Genomic DNA, 19,461 nt, shown 5'->3' on the forward strand with positions numbered 1-19,461 from the left:
TACCGAAGGGCATCCACTGCCCACCAGACTCAGGATCGGGAGAAACGTTTTCCCCCGTTCCTTTACAGAACGGCTCACAGAACCAGCTGCCTTCCAGCTCAAATGCTGGGCCTCGGACTTATGCTGGCCTGGCGACTCCTTCGCCCCCTGACCTGATGCCGGCGTCCAGATATGCTTCCTCCTAGTGAGGCTTCCCTTATGCCTGGATAAGGCTTCCCTTATCCCCTGAGATTGTTGTTCTTCTCAGTCAGGGGATCCCGGACGAGCCCCCAAATGTTATGCCCACAGTCCAAGTCCCCACAGCTGAGAAAACAAGACATCCACGGCAATGCAAACGCAAAAAGGGAATTTATTGCTAGCTCGAGCCAGGGCCCTGGCTGCATCCAACACAGTGGAATAGAGCCAGAGCCCCGAGCCCTGGATTACAGTAGTATTTATAGGTTTAGGACAAAGACAGGGAATTGGCAAGGTTGGATTGGTTACAAGGGTTTCTTTGCATCTACTAATTGGCTAGGTTTTCACACACATGGGCTTTTTTAGGAGATTCCTATCCTCGTCCCGATTGGCACAGACCAGGCTATAGGGAGCATGCTGACAGGCTGAGTCCTCCTGTCACCGGCGGGGGTAATTTTGATCCCGCCTGGGCAGTGTCTCAGCTGTTTCCGGGATGCTTGTTCCAGCCTGTTTTAGTCATGGCCTCTATCAGGCCTCAACAGAAGGACAATGCAGATAGCGGAGTGCAGTTTATTACACCGGCGGGCCCAAGGCAAAGTCTCCTCTTAGCCAAGGACCCCGACCAGCATTTGTGAAAATCTTTTATACCTGAACCCACCACCCCAATTTCCTTGAGACTTACATAAAACAAAGGAAGGATAAATACAATCACAATAACCCCATCATTCAAGTGTTATCAAGTGTTAGGTGTTCAAACAGTTAACAATCAATAAGCCTGCAGTTACACTCCGATAGATACAGAAAGAATTTATGACCTGTCCGGAGGCAGGGGTGATTAGAGTATGTTTTCTCTCAGGTGATGAGTAACATGGATGTGATCTTCAAGATTCCCCTGTCCAAAGGGGGTCTTATTCTTCTATTGTAGTTTCCATAGGCACTAAGCACAGAGTCCAGAGTCCGTTGGAGAGGTGGCCGAGCATGATCAGCATGAACAGGCCTAAGATGGGGTCCAGGGCCTATGGATTCCTTCTTCATTCCCTGCTCTTGATGCTCTTGGTTTCCATAATGAGCATCATTCATTGAGATATATTGCACCTTGGTCCTCCGGCCAACTGTATGAGAGAACGCTATCAACCTCTGGGTTACAAAATTCACAAGGCATTGTAAGAAGCAGGGCCCACAAGCAGTATGGTTAAGGTGACTATAACAACAGTTACAATAGTTTGCCACCAGTCTCCCTTTACCCAGGACAGGACTGAAGTCCAAAAGGGAGTATTTTCATTAGACATGGCTTTCACCTGATTTTGCATATCTTCCAAGGCAGTAGATACGTTTCCAGACAGGTCAGGGATGTATACACAACATTCGACTTTAATTATGGTGCAAGTCCCCCCCTGGGCTGCTGTGAGTATGTCTAATGCCATCCTATTTTGAATTACTGCCTTCCTCATCTGAATTGTTCTTCGTTCAAGGCTTGACTGGCTTTTGTACTGTCTAAGATGGCCTGTTTAGTGAAATTAGTTAAGGCCTCTACCTTAACCATGATATCCATTGTTCCTATAGAGGGTACAAACAAGGCAGTAAGATAGTCATACCATTGGAACACAGATCGAGTCCATCTCGCATGCAGATAGGGCAGGTTTACTGCAGGTTGGTGTAGGCTAGGCTTAATACTGCCATGGACGAAAGCAAATCCTAGTGTGCAACGCCCTACCCAGCCAACTGGTAACCATGGCCATAAGTTAAGCCCACAGAGCCACTGGGTCCCATTGGGGGCTACCCAGCGGATTCCGGGATTATATTTCCAGTCGGAACCAGGCCACTGAACAGACCGATTGGGGTGATAAGTAACTTCCAAGATTTGTTTACATTGTTCAGGGGACAAATAACCCATATATTTAAATTCTTTTGGGTCGAGGGGGCAGTCTCCAAATCCAACTTTGTGTTCTTTTTGTTCCCAGCAAATAGTAGTGGGAAAAATTAACTGTCCTTTCTCAGGAGTCATCCAGAAATATTCATGCCAGACCTGATGGTATTGCTCAAGGTACTGGGAGGCCTGTCCCCCTTTTGTAAGGGAGCCCTTCTCCCTTTTATTTTTCATATATGAGGTATAAGCCCTTGTTACCTCCATAAGACTAGTGTTCACGTTAAATGTAACCCAATGTCCCAGGCCCATTGATGGCTTTTTCTTACACCAGGATAGGAAAGAAAGGTTATGATTGGTGAGAGAAAGGAAAGTTTCTTTCTGTTGTTCCAAGAAGGAACACAGTGGTATAAAGTCTCCATAACGAAGTGGGGACACCCATCAGGGGAGTCCGTCCATTACTGACATGGGCATAGCCCCACATACCCAACAATTGGAGGAGTTGTGGAAGTCCACGTGAAAATGAGATGAAGATGTTGTCCTGTGCAGGAACAGTGGTCAGGTTCAGAATTGCATTAATGAGGCCGAGTAGCAGGAGTCGTTTACCCAGCTCCATCCTGTAGAGGGCTCGTCTGGGACCTCGTTTTCTTCTTCCTCTTCAGGATGATCTTGGTTTCCCGTGGGTTGGCGGGGTCCTTCTGGGTGGTCCACTCAGCGTCTTCTGGGTCAGCATGGTATGCCTTCTTCGCTCTGGTGTGATGGACCCAAGGGGCAATGCCTGCAACTTTAACTGCATCAGGGGTGGTTAAAACAACAGTATAAGGACCTTTCCATTGGGGGCTAGTGTGTCATGTTTCCAATCTTTCACCCATACCTGGTCCCCTGGTATAAACTCATGCATTTGCTCCCCCAGGGGGAACGGTATTCTTTCTTGCACAAACTTAGTTACTTGATTAATTACCTTACCTAGTTGTTCCATCTGCTGTGATATCCCATCTCTTCTTACCTGAAGCATATCAGTTGTTACCTGTCTTATTGTGGGAGGAGGCCTCCCATATAAAATTTTGTAGGGAGAGTAGTCATGGGACTGTTGCAGGAAGGGGGACCCCTTCCAGGGCCTGAAACTGGGCTCTGTCTAACACTTGGAAATGAATTGTCTGAGGAGACACATGTGCTGACAAAGCAAGAGACTTTATTGGGAAAGGGCACCCGGGTGGAGAGCAGTGGGGTAGGGGAACCCAGGATAACTGCTCTGCCGCATGGCTCGAAGTCTCGGGTTTTATGGTGATGGGATTAGTTTCTGGGTTATCTTTGGCCAATCATTCTAATCCAGAGTCTTTTCCTCACACATCACTCAGCCAAGATGGATGCTAGCAAGAGGGATTCTGGGAAGTGGACGGACACGTGGTGTCAATTTTCGACCTTTCCCGAACTCTTCTGGTTGGTGGTGGCTTATTAGTTCAATATTCCTTATCAGGATCTCCTGTCATAAAACAACTCATGCAAATGGTTACTATGGTGCCTGGCCAGGGTGGGCAGTTTCAATCAGTGTGCTTCCCCTAACAGGACCGTGGGGTCATCCTGAGTTTGAGCAAGGCTATGGGAAGTAAATCTACCCAGAAACAGTCAGTTTCTATAATCCATTTAGAAAGTGTCTCCTTTAGCATCTGGTTAGTTTGTTCTAACATTCCGGAGCTCTGAGGCTGGTAGGCAGTGTGTAACTTCCATTTTATATTCATGGCTTCACTTACTTGTTGTATCAGATATGATATGAAGGCTGGGCTGTTATCCGATCCTATGCTTGTGGGGAATCCAAACCGAGGAACTATTTCCCTAAGCAGGCTCCGAGCCACTTCTGATGCTATTTCAGTTCAGGTGGGAAGGCCTCCACCCATCCCGAGAAAATACATAACAGGACCAACAGATAACAAAGATGGCGATATGGTTTCATCTCAGTAAAATCCACTTTCAGATGTTCAAAAGGAAGAGTACCTTTTAATTGGATGCCTTGGGGTTTTGGTCTGCACCCTGGAGCGGCGTTAATCTGAGAGCAGGCATTGCAATTTTGGGACTCTGTTCTACACAGAGAGGAGAGGTGAGGAACCAGAAAATACCTTCGAATCAATTCCTCCAATCTGTCATGTCCTAGGTGAGTCATATGATGAGCTTGGTTCACCAGATAGGGGGCCATCTTTTCAGGCACTAGTAGCTTACTGCCTGGAAGCTCCCGCCATCTTTTCTCTGTTTTGGTGGCTCCCTCCGCTTCAGCTAGTTGGTTTCGAGCCTCAGTGTATGTCGGGGAGTCTAGGGCCAGCTCGGGTAGGTCAGCTACAACAAATGTTCTCATGGAGATTTCCCCAGATTCCTTTCTGTCCTTGGCTGTCCATCTGGTGGTCTCATCAGCCAGCCTATTTCCTCGAGCCTGTGGGGTGTGTCCTTCTGGTGCCCACGGCAGTGCACGACTGCTACTTCCGTGGGGCTCCAGACAGCATCTAGTAGAGTCAGGATCTCCTCCTTATTCTTAACGTTCTTTCCATCGGCCGTTAGAAGGCCTCCCTCCCGGGTGTAGGGCCCCATGTATGTGGAGTGTAGCAACAGCACACCGGGAGTCGGTGTAGACATTCACTGTCTTACCCTTTGACAATTGCAGCGCCCGGACTAAGGCCCATAACTCAGCTTGTTGGGCTGACCAGTGCTGTGGTAAGAGGAGGCCTTGATAACAGTCCTCTCTGTGACTACAGCATAGCCTGACAGTCACTGTCCTAGTGTTACCAGGCTGGTGCCGCCAGTATACAGAGTCCAGTCAGGATTTCAAATTGGCCTGTCTTGGAGGTCTGGACAGCTAGCATAGACCTCCTCTAAGACTTCCCTACAATCGTGGGTAGGTCCACTTTCTCCCGTTGGGAGACGCATTGTCAGGTTTAAACCCTCAGTTCAGTTCAGTCGCTCAGTCGTGTCCGACTCTTTGCGACCCCATGAATCGCAGCACGCCAGGCCTCCCTGTCCATCACCAAATCCCAGAGTTCACTCAGATTCGCGTCCATCAAGTCAGTGATGCCATCCAGCCATCTCATCCTCGGTCGTCCCCTTCTCCTCCTGCCCCCAATCCCTCCCAGCATCAGAGTCTTTTCCAATGAGTCAACTCTTCGCATGAGGTGGCCAAAGTACTGGAGTTTCACTTTTAGCATCATTCCTTCCAAAGAAATCCCAGGGTTGATCTCCTTTAGAATGGACTGGTTGGATCTCCTTGCAGTCCAAGGGACTCTCAAGAGTCTTCTCCAACACCACAGTTCAAAAGCATCAGTTCTTCAGCGTTCAGGCTTCTTCACAGTCCAACTCTCACATCCATACATGACCACTGGAAAAACCATAGCCTTGACTAGATGGACCTTAGTCAGCAAAGTAATGTCTCTGGTTTTAAATATGCTATCTAGGTTGGTCATAACTTTTCTTCCAAGGAGTAAGCGTCCTTTAATTTCATGGCTGCAGTCACCATCTGCAGTGATTTGGGAGCCCCCCAAAATAAAGTCTGACACTGTTTCCACTGTTTCCCCATCTATTTGCCATGAAGTGATGGGACCAGATGCCATGATCTTCGTTTTCTGAATGTTGAGCTTTAAGCCAACTTTTTCACTCTCCTCTTTCACTTTCATCAAGAGGCTTTTTAGCTCCTCTTCACTTTCTGCCATAAGGGTGGTGTCATCTGCATATCGGAGGTTATTGATATTTCTCCCAGCAATCTTGATTCCAGCTTGTGTTTCTTCCAGTCCAGCGTTTCTCATGATGTACTCTGCATATAAGTGAAATAAGCAGGGTGACAATATACAGCCTTGATGTACTCCTTTTGCTATTTGGAACCAGTCTGTTGTTTCATGTCCACTTCTAACTGTTGCTTCCTGGCCTGCATACAGATTTCTCCAGAGGCAGGTTAGGTGGTCTGGTATTCCCATCTCTCTCAGAATTTTCCACAGTTTATTGTGATCCACACAGTCAAAGGCTTTGGTATAGTCAATAAAGCAGAAATAAATGTTTTTCTGGAACTCTCTTGTTTTTTCCATGATCCAGCGGATGTTGGCAATTTGATCTCTGGTTCCTCTGCCTTTTCTAAAACTAGCTTGAACATCAGGAAGTTCATGGTTCACGTATTGCTGAAGCATGGCTTGGAGAATTTTACGCATTACTTTACTAGCATGTGAGATGAGTGCAATTGTGCGGTAGTTTGAGCATTCTTTGGCATTGCCTTTCTTTGGGATTGGAATGAAAACTGACCTTTTCCAGTCCTGTGGCCACTGCTTAGTTTTCCGAATTTGTTGGCATATTGAGTGCAGCACTTTCACAGCATCATCTTTCAGGATTTGAAACAGCTCAATAGGAATTCCATCACCTCCACTAGCTTTGTTTGTAGTGATGCTTCCTAAGGCCCACTTGACTTCACATTCCAGGATGTCTGGCTCTAGATGAGTGATCACACCATCGTGATTATCTGGGTCGTGAAGATCTTTTTTGTACAGTTCTTGTGTGTATTCTTGCCATCTCTTCTTAATATCTTCTGCTTCTGTTAGGTCCATACCATTTCTGTCCTTTATCGAGCCTATCTTTGCATGCAATGTTCCCTTGGTATCTCTAATTTTCTTGAAGAGATCTCTAGTCTTTCCCATTCTGTTCTTTTCTTCTATTTCTTTGCATTGATCGCTGAAGAAGCCTTTCTTATCTCTTGTTGCTATTCTTTGGAACTCTGCATTCAAATGCTTCTATCTTTCCTTTTCTCCTTTGCTTTTCACTTCTCTTCTTTTCACAGCTATTTGTAAGGCTTCCCCAGACAGCCATTTTGCTTTTTTGCATTTCTTTTTCATGGGGATGGTCTTGATCCCTGTCTCCTGTACAATGCCACGAACCTCATTCCATAGTTCATCAGGCACTCTATCTATCAGATCTAGGCCCTTAAATCTATTTCTCACTTCCACTGTATAGTCATAAAGGATTTGATTTAGGTCATACCTGAATGGTCTAGTGGTTTTCCCTGCTCTCTTCAATTTCAGTCTGAATTTGGCAATAAGGAGTTCATGATCTGAGCCAGTCAGCTCCTGGTCTTGTTTTTGCTGACTGTATAGAGCTTCTCCATTTTTTGCTGCAGAGAATATAATCAATCTGATTTCGATGTTGACCATCTGGTGATGTCCATGTGTAGAGTCTTCTCATGTGTTGTTGGAAGAGGGTGTTTGCTATGACCAGTGCATTTTCTTGGCAAAACTCTCTTAGTCTTTGGCCTGCTTCATTCCGCATTCCGAGGCCAAATTTGCCTGTTGCCCCAGGTGTTTCTTGACTTCCTACTTTTGCATTCCAGTCCCCTATAATGAAAAGGACATCTTTTTTGGGGTGTTAGTTCTAAAAGGTCTTGTAGGTCTTCATAGACCCGTTCAACTTCAGCTTCTTCAGCATTACTGGTTGGGGCATAGACTGGGATTACTGTGATATTGAATGGTTTGCCTTGGAAACGAACGGAGATCATTCTGTCATTTTTGAGATTGCATCCAAGTACTGCATTTCGGACTCTTCTGTTGACCATGATGGCTACTCCATTTCTTTTGAGGGATTCCTGCCCGCTGTAGTAGATATAATGGTCACCTGAGTTAAATTCACCCATTCCAGTCCATTTTAGTTCACTGATTCCTAGAATGTCGACATTCACTCTTGCCATCTCCTGTTTGACCACTTCCAATTTGCCTTGATTCATGGACCTGACATTCCAGGTTTCTATGCAATATTGCTCTTTACAGCATTGGACCTTGCTTCTATCACCAGTCACATCCACAGCTGGGTATTGTTTTTGCTTTGGCTCCATCCCTTCATTCTTTCTGGAGTTATTTCTCCACTGACCTCCAGTAGCATATTGGGCACCCTCTGAACTGGGGAGTTCCTCTTTCAATATCCTACCATTTTGCCTTTTCATACTATTCATGGGGTTCTCAAAGCAAGAATACTGAAGTGGTTTGCCATTCCCTTCTCCAGTGGACCACATTCTGTTAGACCTCTCCACCATGACCCGCCCATCTTGGGTTGCCCCATGGGCATGGCTTAGTTTCATTGAGTTAGACACGGCTGTAGTCCTAGTGTGATTAGAATGACTAGTTTTCTGTGAGTATGGTTTCAGTGTGTCTGCCCTCTGATGCCCTCTTGCAACACCTACCATCTTGCTTGGGTTTCTCTTACCTTGGGCACGAGGTATCTCTTCATGGCTGCTCCAGCAAAGCACAGCCGCTGCTCCTTACCTTGGATGAGGGGTATCTCCTCCCGCTGCCCTTCCTGACCTTCAGTGTGGGATGGCTCCTCTAGACCCTCCTGCGCCTGCAGAGCCACCACTCCTTGGGTGTGGGGTTGCTCCTCCCAGTCTTCGCCCTGGCCTGGGGCATGGGGTTGCTCCTCCCGGCCACCATTGTCCCTGGCCTCAGCCCCGGGTTCCTCCTCTCGGCCAACACCCCTGGCCTCGGACACGGGGTAGCTCTCGGCTGCGCTTAGTGCACAGGCCTGCCGCTGCCACCTGCTGGCAAGGCTCAGTATGGAGGTTGGGGTTTTCACATAGCAGTCCCTGGTATTGAATAATCCAGGAATTTGACAGCCACTTGTGGGGGTCTCCTCGAAGGAGGGTGTTGACTTCACGTGGGACCTTTACAATCAGGTCCTGGATAAAAGTCAGCTTTGTGGCTTCACGTACCAGTAAGGCGACTGCAGCCACTGCTTGCAGACAGCTAGGCCACCCGGTGGCAACGTTATCAAGTCGCTTTGAAAGGTAAACTATCTGCCTGTCCCATGTTCCTAAGGTTTGAGTCAAAACCCCCATGGCTGTTTTGTCTTTCTTGGTCACATATAAGGTGAATGGTTTAATGAGGTCTGGCAAACCCAAGACAGGGGCAGAGCTGATTGCTAGTCTTAGCTCCTCAAAGGCTTTCTGCTGTTTCTCAGTCCAACTTACTGGATTTTCTTCAGGCCCTGCCAGGAGCTCCTGCCAGGAGCTCAGCTATTTGAGAATACCTTGGAATCCAAATCCTGCAGAATCCAGTGGCCCCTAGGAACTCCCTGACTTGCTGCCGAGTCTTAGGTGTGGGGAGCCTCAGAATTACTTCTTTTTTAAATTGGTCTAGCAACCTTATGCCTTTCTTTAAGACAAACCCCAAATACCTTACCTCCTCCTTGCAGATTTGTGCCTTTTTCCTCGACACTCCATATCCCGCCTCTGCCAGCAATTGGAGGAGGGCTTGGGTCCCTTCCCAGCATTCCCCCCAGGTCTCAGCAGCCAGCAACAGGGCGTCCACATATTGCAGGAGCCAACATCCGTACCTTTCAGGCTGGAAAGCTTCCACGTCCGAGGCCAAGGCTTCTCCAAAGATGGTTGGTGCGTTTTTGAATCCTTGCGGGAGGCAGGGCCAAGTGAGCTGCTGCTTATTGCCTCCGATTGGGTCCCCTGATTCAAAGGCAAAGATGGGTTGTGATACAGGTGCTAGGCATATACAGAAAAAGGCATCTTTGAGGTCCAAGCAAGTATAGATCCTTGTTTTAGGTGGGAGGAGGCTAAGTAAGGTATAGGGGTTTGGGACAGTTGGGTGCAGAGTTACGGCGGCCTGATTGACCAATCTAGGATCCTGTACGGGCCTATAGTCCTGTCCTCCTTCCTTCTTTGCCAGTAAGACTGGTGTGTTCCAGGCTGATTGGCAAAAATGCTTGCCTGTTTTAGCCTGCTGATGTGAGGCAGAATCCCGATTCAGGCTTCTGTGGTATTGACGCTTTCTCACTGGGGTGGTGCCAGGTTTGAGTTGTATTATTACAGGGGCTTGGTGTCTGGCCAGCCCAAGGGGGTTATCTTCGGCCCAGACCTCAGGGAACAGTTGAGTTAGCCTTCTCTCCAACTCTGTTGCCTTGTCTTATCTATCTCCAGGGGGCTCATGTAACCTCTATTCGTCTTGAGGGGGCACAGAGAGGGAAGTAGGTTGTTGTGCCCACCCGAAAAGTGGGCCTCTCTTCAGGAGAGAAAGTCACTTGTGCTCCCAGTTTGAAGAGTAAGTCTCTCCCCAGCATGGGTACTGGGCACTCAGGGATATACAGGAACTCATGAGTCACTTGGTGATCCCCTATCTGACATTTCCTGGGCTGGCAAAATGACTTAACCATTTCTTCTCCCCAAACCCCAGTTACAGTGGCAGTCCTTTTAGACAGTGGCACCACGGGTTTAGTTACCACAGACAGTTCTGTCCTGGTGTCCACCATAAAGTCAGTGTCTTCGTCCCCAGTTTTTAAAGTTACCATGGGCTCTCGGGGACCTGATGTCTTTGAGCCCCAGCATCCCTATTCAGTCGCTATGTTAGTGAGTTCTGCAACTGGGAGGGGCTCGTTCCCCCTTCTTCCTTCTGGGCATTCATTCTTCCAATGACCAAACCCACGGCAGGTGCATTGATTTGGCCGTAATGGAGCCTGTGGCCTCTGTAGGAACCAGTTGGAGGGCTGTCCTGACCTCGAAGCTAGGGGGCGTTTCTTTGCTTTAGCGGTGGAAAAGTCTTCGGAAGACTTTCCAAGCGCAGCAGCCAAAATTGTAAACCTCTGGTCTGTTCTCCTCTGCTTGTCTTTATACCTTTTTCTCATATTTCTTTTGTATTTCCATGTCTCTATTCCAGAACACCTTATCTGCTGTTTCAATCAGCTGAGATATGGATAGAACTCCCTCGGTCTTTTGAAGGTTTCATTTTATGTCAGGACATGCTTGCGAGATAAATGCCGAATTGATAACAATCTGGAAGCCCGTAGCTTCAGGATCTATGGGGGTATAGAGTCTGTAGGCCTCACAAAGTCTCTAGTAAAATTCGGAAGGTGACTCGTTTCCCTTCTGAACTGTTCTGGCCAGTTTAGATATGTCCATCGGCCTCCGGGCTCCCCTTTTAAGTCCTTGTATAATTGCCGTCTGGTATCTGTCTGATTGGATTTTTCCTTCCTCTGTATTGTGGTCCCAGTTAGGTCTGTCAGTGGGGAGGGCTTGCTCTATCCAGCTCTCTGGGTTAGCAGTGCCCTCAGGAAGCATCTCCTGTAACCATTTCCTTGCCTCAGTGTTGATCCTATCTCTCTTCTGTGCTAAAGAGGGATGCTAGAAATTGCATTATATCATCCCAGGTTGGTCGATGAGTGCAGAAAATAGTCTCCATTAATCTAGTCATGCCCGGAGGTTCCATGGAGTAAGAGGAGGTGTGTTTTTGCCAGTTCAGTATATTGGTTGATGAAAAGGGCTGATAGTAATAGGTTACAGGAGCTTGGTGATAGTTACCATCCTCCCCTATCATTGGGGGTTGCTGAGCTTCTCTGAGGGGCATCTGCAAGGGTATTCTGTCCTCTGCCTCTTTGGCAGAGGAGAACCTTTGTTTAATTCCAGTGGTTCCTCCCCCTTGTCCAGGAGTACTTACCGGGAGTAGAGGGTAGAGTTTAGGGAACGTAGTGGCAGGCATCCCGGAGAAGGCAATGGCACCCCACTCCAGTCCTCTTGCCTGGAAAATCCCATGGACGGAGGAGCCTGGTGGGCTGCAGTCCATGGGGTCGCTATGAGTCAGACACGACTGAGCAACTTCACTTTCACTTCTCACTTTCATGCATTGGAGAAGGAAATGGCAACCTACTCCAGTGTTATTGCCTGGAGAATCCCAGGGACGGGGGAGCCTGGTGGGCTGCCGTCTATGGGGTCGCACAGAGTCGGACACGACTGAAGTGACTTGGCAGCAGCAGCAGCAGCCGTGGCAGCATCCAGGCTGGTAGAGTCTGGTGGGCTTATTGTCCCTCCAGCTGAGGCTGGAGCTTGCCGGGGGTGCGGCTCTACAACTTGTGGAGCTGTCAAGACCACTGAGGAGTGCAGGAGGCTTACCGGTCTCCGGCTGGTTCCTCCGGTTGGGCCTCCGGTGGCCGCAGTGTTACTAGCTGGCGGAACCATCATCCAATACAGTGGTGGTGGAAGCTCATCTCCTTTAGGGTCCTGTAAAATTTCTTCCTCATCCTTGGTTACCTTTGGGCCATCAAGATTTTTCCTTCCCCGCCATGAGCATAAAAACGGGCCCATTTGGGGGGGTCTTGGGCTATTCCCAGCCAAGAGTCTATGTACGGGAACTGGTCGGGGCGTCCGGGCTTTCCCGTAACTACAGCATAGACTGCCTTTATGAGATTTAAGTCCATAGTGCCCTCTGGTGGCCAGCCAACTCCCATTGAAGGCCATTCGACTTCACAAAGGGTACGGAGCCCGCCGGGCGTCATTTTCCTCGCATAGTCTCCATCGAATCCTTTCTTAAAATTCTTAATCATATTCTCCAATACAGTGGCCTTAGATCCGCTTCCTCCCTTTGTCTTACCTCTGGATTCCCACGTCCCAGGGCCTTCCTGAGAAGCCAGTTTACCTGTTTCCACTGGCAGGGGAGATGATGGGTCACACAGCAGACTGGCACCTCCTGGGGGAGGGCAGAATACGAGCACGGGGAAATTGATATCCTCTTTCTAAAACCCTGTGGTGCCAGCTCAGCATGTTCCCTAAGACGGCGTGGACGCACCTCCTGACTGGCTTTCTTAAACCCTAAGTTCCCGTTCTTTATCCCTGGCACGGCCGTCGACCTGAGTGCTGAGCAGCTATTGTCACCAACCTAAACCAGTTTCCTATGCGTCTCCCTTCTGGTCCCTCCCAGGGGGGTGATCAGGCCCCCTCTTCCACCCTGCCGGGTGGGCTTCTCCCAACCTGAGCGCTCAGTTCCCTTGCTGCCACTCACTACCAGCCAAAGTGAAGAAACCGGGCATGGAGAAGCCAAATTCCTCCAGAGGGGAGAGGCACCTTCCCCCCTCTAGCAGATTCAAGCTACAAAGCCTCAGGGTGGCCTCAAATGAGACCTGTCTCCTCAAAGCGAGGAGTTTCCCGGCCCACGCACCAAATGTTATAGCCACCCATTCCGGGAAACAAACTAACTCAGAAGGACAATGAAGATAATGGAGTGCAGTTTATTACACCAGTGGGCCCAAGGCAGAGTCTCCTCTTAGCCAAGGACCCCGACCAGCATTTGTAAAAATCTCTTATACCCCATGTGTATATGTCCGAACCCACCACCCCAATTTCCTTGAGGCTTACATAAAACAAAGGAAGGGTAAATGCAATCACAATAACCCCATCATTCAAGTGTTATCAAGTGTTCGGTGTTCAAACAGTTAATAATCAATAAGCCTGCGGTTATACTCCGATAGATACAGAAAGAATTTATGATCTGTCTGGAGGCAGGGCTGATTAGAATATGTTTTCTCTCAGGCGATGAGTAACCTGGATGTGATCTTCAACATTCCCCTGTCCAGAGGGGGTCTTATCCTTGTATTGTAGTTTCCATAGGCACTAAGCACAGAGTCCAGAGTCCGTTGGAGAGGTGGCCGAGCATGATCCACACGAACAGGCCTAAGATGAGGTCCAGTCCCTATGAATTCCTTCTTCAATCAGAGGAATAAAGCAGGCATGGGGAGGATATCACAGGGTACAGTGGGTCACGGGAGAAAAATCTGGGGCAAGCATGGCACTGACCGGGAAAGAACGGTGCTGAGGGTCCTGCTGAATAAGAGACTGAAGTACCTGGGGTCTGGGAAACCTCTCTGGGAGACTGGGAAGCAGAGGGATGGAAAGGTTTTGTCTGGTTGTCTCCGTTTCACACCCCACCCCACCCCCTGCCCTGAATTGCATTCAAAACCAGCAGCACCAAAAGACCATGTCTCAGGAACACAATCCCCCCTCCATAACCACATCTCTCATCCCTTCTATCTTTCTCCCTCCCAAATCAATGTGGATTCTCCACAAAACGTACAACCACAGAATGTAATAAAAATGTATGTTTATAAATTCCTAAAATAACATGCATTTCTATTTCACATTATGAGTCTTGTTTGGTTTACGAGAGTGATGTCTTCTTTTTTTTAATTATCAGAGGTTATCATTGTAGAATATTGAGAAGTATAGAACAAAATGCAATGATTGGAGGATGTTTGTTCTACAATACTGTGTTGGCCTCTGCCACACATCAACACGAATCAGCCACAGGTACACACACGCCCTCTCTGTTCTGAACTCCCCTCCCATCTCCCACCCCATCATACCCCTCTAGATTGTCACAGAACCCTGGGTTGAGTTCCCTGTTCTACACAGCAAATTCTCACTTGCTATCTATTTTGCATACGGTAATGTACATGTTTCCATGCTATTCTCTCAATTCATCCCACGCTTTCCTTGAGCGACGTCTTCTTAAAAATACAAAACACTGTCCTTTTGATGATCCTTGCCAGGACCCTTGCAAGATTCCAGGAAAGTAAGGAGGAAAGAGACAACATTCCTCATCCTTTGCAGGGGATTGAATTGGGGTTCACTGAAGGAAAGGGACCCAACCAAAGCTTTACATTTTAAAAATAGCAAAAATCCATGGTGGAGAACTTTTAAAAGCTTTAATAACTTTAAATAAAACATACATGTTTCATTATTAAATAAAAGCCATTACTTTTAGAATGAAGTTGTGATTATCTCAGAATACATCTTAGGAAGAACCGGAAAGTGAACCAAGACTTTTGAGGCTCTTTAAAAGGTGAATATATGTATTTTTTAAGGTGAATATTTATGACTTTAAAGTTTGGAATTTTTGGTTCAGGTACTCCATGGCATTCTGGACCCACTTCTCCTGGGGATCAACACAGATTTTCTTGTTCTGTTTGGTGTTGAATCTGTGGGAGAGAAGAAAATATTAAGGATCCTCTTTGAAAAGTGTGCTCGTTTAATTCTAAACCTTCCAGCACCATCTGCCATGGGATAAAGGGCCTGCAGAGGGAGCAGGGGAGGGAAGAGAGGAAGGGTGGGATGCTGATGGGGAGTGGCTGCTCGTGATGGATCAGTGGAGCCATCCTTGCTCTTGACTCAAAGGAACTGGGATGATCTGAACAAACGTCTACCTAGAGAGCTAGAGTGAAAATGTCCTGTTGTGAAAACTCATGGATTGGATTACAGAGATGAAGCTAAGTGCAGAGTTCCAGGTAGCTCTAGTGTTGCTTCAGGAACTCTCTCCCCCACAAATGAAGTTTGGGACTGGGAGAGGGTAAGCTTTGTCTACTCACATCACAGCTTTCTGAGGACATTTGCTGCCCGTGACTTTTCTGTAGCTCTGCAGTCGCTGAACGGAGATCTTCTTTCTGGACACATTAAAGCAGCAGATGGTTGGAATAGAAGCTGAATTGGGGGGAGAAGTGAACAGAAAGCATGAGCACTAATGATATGTAGATAATTCTTAAGCATGACTTTGTAAGGAAGGAAATTTAAGAGAAGGCAAAGAAATGCAAGAGATGGAGGCAGAATCTCTCTGCTCTGAGATCCTGTACCTCTCCCATTGATAAGTGTCCCCAGCTATGCAATAGAGACCCATTGTTACAGGCAAGGATTTGGAAAAAGCTTGGTTAATGCCATACACTCCAACTTTGTCCTTACAAAGAGTCATGTAGCTGTGTCAAAGTCATAATTCCATTCACGAGATATTCTCCATTCTCTGATTTCTGGACACATAGTAGACTTGCATTTCTCTGCTACTCTTGGTTGATTAGAACCATTAACTAATTTTGACCAGAAAGTGAGGAGATAGTGACATGCCATTTCTAAGCTAGTTTTTGTAATTACCAGTGCAAGACCTTTGAGATCTTTCTTTCCCTTCATTACACTAAGCAGTAATGTTCCCAATCCATCAATTGCTCCATCCATCCAGAATCCTGAGTATATGAAGTCAAAGCTCTAGCCAATACATTATGAATGTTCAGTATAGGTAAGAAAATTAACCTTTGTTGTGTTAAGCCACCGATAATTTCGGTTTGCTTGTTACCCCAGTGTGCATTGCCTTATTCAGACTGATACATACAGTAAATCTAAGTCATCAGAGGGTGAAAACATGAGTTATATACAAACATATAGGTATTTTTCCCAAACAGAATCAAAACACATCACCTTGAGAGATCCCCCTGGGACCTCATGCCCTTCCTCTAACCATTGATCCTAAAGGCTGTATTGGAGTCCAGTAAAAATCTGGGGTGTACAATCAAAAGATTGCTTTTTTCTCTCCATCACGGACAAAAATCCCCTCTATGCCCCTAGTAAGAGAAGTCATTCTCTCATGTGTCCCATCCTCAAACAAGCGAGGGCATCCAGATCATGGATGGACACAACATTGCTCTCAATATTCATGTCAGGAAGGAACAGGAAGACCAGTTCAGTGGCCTGGGTTTCTAGTTCTGTCTCTTGCTCTGATTGTGAGGTTGAGGCTCTTCTTGTCCACTCATGAAACCCGTTTTCCCATCTTTAAAATGAGGGAGTTCTCAGCAAGTCTCTGAAGATTCTTGATGATCCGACAGTGAAGGCAGTGATCAGTTTTCCTGCAGAGAGAGGAGCTTACCTGGCTGAGCCAACACCTGGATGCTGCAGAGGGCGGCTGTGAACAGCAGACACAGGAGCACTCCAGAGACTTTCATGTCGAGGGGCGAGGTCGCCAGCTTCAGCCTGAGAGCTGCCGGTTCCTAAGTTTGTCTCAGCCTCTCTGCAGCTCTGGCTGCTCTGTGTGCCTTTTAAAGACAGCGCAGAGTCTGTGGGAGCATCCAGGGAAGCTTTTGCTGGCCAAGGTCATGAATGAATCATAACGAAGGCAAGTCCTAAACTGCTGTTACAGATTCCAGCAAGTTAACAGGACAGAAGAGGTAAACTAGGGGGTGAGGGCTCGACACATTTTTTTTTTTTCATTTAACCCATATTTGTGGAATAACTGAGAACAGATGGTAATCTAGAGGGTCATTTTTACAAAGCTCTGCTTTCTCTGAAATGAATCTTGTGCAGTGGAAAAAGAATCCAGGAGACCGAGGGCATGAAGAGACAAGGAGATTGAAGTACCTTCCCTGGTTCCTATGTTCATGTGGTGGTCTTTAGGATTTTGAAGGTTAGAAAGGGGCACTAAGATTTCTGCTAGGCTTCCATCCAAATGCGGGAGATCTCAGCAACTCTGAACATTTCCAGGTCTCTGGGAACCCATAAACTCTAGCACACGAGAATCTCACCCCCATAATTCAATCTAGCAGTCAGAGAATCTTAGTTCCCTGATAATTTAGTGTCGTAGAACATCAGAACTGAATAGCTCCTATTCCTGTGCAGTCTTTACTCAGCTTTACTGAGGAATATTTGACAAATAAAGATTGTTATGTATTGAAGGTGTACAGTGTGATGGTTTGGCATTTATATGCATTCAGTTCAGTTCAGTTCAGTCGCTCAGTCGTGTCCGACTCTTTGTGACCCCATGAATCGCAGCATGCCAGGCCTCCCTGTCCATCACCAACTCCTGGAGTTCACTCAGACTCACGTCCATCGAGTCGGTGATGCCATCCAGCCATCTCATCCTCTGTCGTCCCCTTCTCCTCCTGCCCCCAATCTCTCCCAGCATCAAAGCCTTTTCCAATGAGTCAACTCTCTGCATGAGGTGGCCAAAGTACTGGAGTTTCAACTTTAGCATCATTCCTTCCAAAGAAATCCCAGGGCTGATCTCCTTCAGAATGGACTGGTTGAATCTCCTTGCAGTCCAAGGGACTCTCAAGAGTCTTCTCCAACACCACAGTTCAAAAGCATCCATTCTTCGGCTCTCAGCCTTCTTCACAGCCCAACTCTCACATCTATACATGATCACTGGAAAAACCATAGCCTTGACTAGACGGACCCTAGTTGGCAAAGTAATGTCTCTGCTTTTGAATATGCTAACTAGGTTGCTCATAACTTTTCTTCCAAGGAGTAAGCGTCTTTTAATTTCATGGCTGCAGTCACCATCTGCAGTGATTTTGGAGCCCCAAAAAATAAAGTCTGACACTGTTTCCCCTGTTTCCCCATCTATTTCCCATGAAGTGATGGGATCGGATGCCATTAGGAAATGATTATTGCAAGCAAGTTGACTCATGCATCCATCACCTCTATCATCACACATAGTTACCTTTCTTGAGTGGTGAGAACACTTATGATCTACTCTCTTAGCAGATTTCAAGTATATTGTTGATGTTATTGCTCAGACTCTAGGTTGTGTCCAAGTCTTTGTAACCCCATGGACTGCAGCATGCCAGGCCTCTCTGTCCCTCACCATCCCCCAGAGTTTGCCCAAGTTCACATCCATTGAATCTGTAATACCATCCAACCATCTCATCCTCTGCTTCCCTCTTCTCCTTTTGCCTTCAGTCTTTCCCAGGATCAAGGTCTTTTCCTGTGAGTCAGCTGTTTGCATCTGGTGGCCAAAGTATTAGAGCTTCAGCTTCAGCATCAGTCCTCCCAATGCATATTCAAGGTTGATTCCTTTTAGGATTGACTGGTTTGATCTCCTTGCTGTCCAAGGGACTCTCAGGAATCTTCTTCAAAACCACATTATATTCACGTATATAATATAGTGTTATTAACTTGAGTCACCTTGCTGTGCCTTAGACCTCCAGAACTCATTCATCTTATAACTGAATGTTTGTACACTTTGACAACCACCACCCCAGAAATGCAAGTCAAAACCATAATGCGATATCACTCCATACCTGTTAGGATGGCTTTTGTTAAAAAGACAAGACACAGTAAGTGTTGTTGAGATGTGGAGAAAAGGGAGTCTCTGTGCACTCTTGGGGGGCGTGGAAATTGGTGTGTAGTCTATAGAAAACAGTATGGAGGTTCCTGTGCATTTCTAAACTGTTTACTTAGCTGCTAAAGCCTTTTCCAATTGAAATCAAATAGCCAAATCCTGTACCTCAAATACACTGTCACGGATAGATTCTGTTTGAAGCAGAATAGGCGACCCCCTGCCCTCACAGGTCTTCCCTGGTGGCTCAGTGGTAAAGAATCCACCTGCCAATGATTGGAGATGCAGGTTCGATCCCTGGATCAGGAAGATTCCCTGGAGAAGGAAATGACAACCCACTCCAGTTATTCTTGCCTGGAAAATCTCATGGGCAGAGGATTCTGGCAGGCTACAGTCCATGGGTTTGCAAAAGAGTCAGACACATTTCGTGGCTAAATGACAAAAATAACGTGCCATCCTACCCCAAGGATTCAAGGAACACATTTGAAAAACCAGCCATCTAGTTCTTAATACTCCCTGAGCGCACATTGCAGACAAGGTGCCTGATGGCTAAAAACACCAAAGAGAAAAGGGAGACAAGAATCCATGTGTATCTTCTTCAGCCATAGCGTTATGCTCCCTAGTAGAAGATGGTGTAAGGAGAAGTCATCATTAGTAGGGTCTTTAATGAAGTCCTTAATTAGAGTCTTTAATGGGGTGAATACAGAATTGAATAGTGATATGGAGTCATTGCAAGGCTGTTTCCAGGCTTTTCCTTTACCCTCATGTATCAAATTTGTA

At 46.9% G+C, this 19,461-nt stretch overlaps 1 protein-coding gene across 2 annotated transcripts; it reads right to left on the reverse strand.

The window, feature by feature from the left end:
- Window positions 1-14,682: 14,682 nt before the first annotated feature.
- Window positions 14,683-16,570, reverse strand: LOC138083050 (eotaxin). Of its 2 annotated transcripts, none has more exons than XM_068976643.1 (3): window positions 16,495-16,570; window positions 15,176-15,287; window positions 14,683-14,788 (listed from the first exon to the last, which is right to left on the reverse strand). In XM_068976643.1, the coding sequence occupies exons 1-3, from the start codon at window positions 16,568-16,570 to the stop codon at window positions 14,683-14,685; spliced, it is 294 nt and encodes a 97-aa protein (XP_068832744.1). The 2 variants fall into 2 exon arrangements, with proteins under 2 accessions (XP_068832744.1, XP_068832743.1); XM_068976642.1 differs by having other exon boundaries at window positions 15,176-15,293.
- Window positions 16,571-19,461: the final 2,891 nt, after the last annotated feature.

This window comes from Capricornis sumatraensis, chromosome 8, assembly GCF_032405125.1.
Source record: "Capricornis sumatraensis isolate serow.1 chromosome 8, serow.2, whole genome shotgun sequence".
NCBI lineage: Eukaryota > Metazoa > Chordata > Mammalia > Artiodactyla > Bovidae > Capricornis > Capricornis sumatraensis.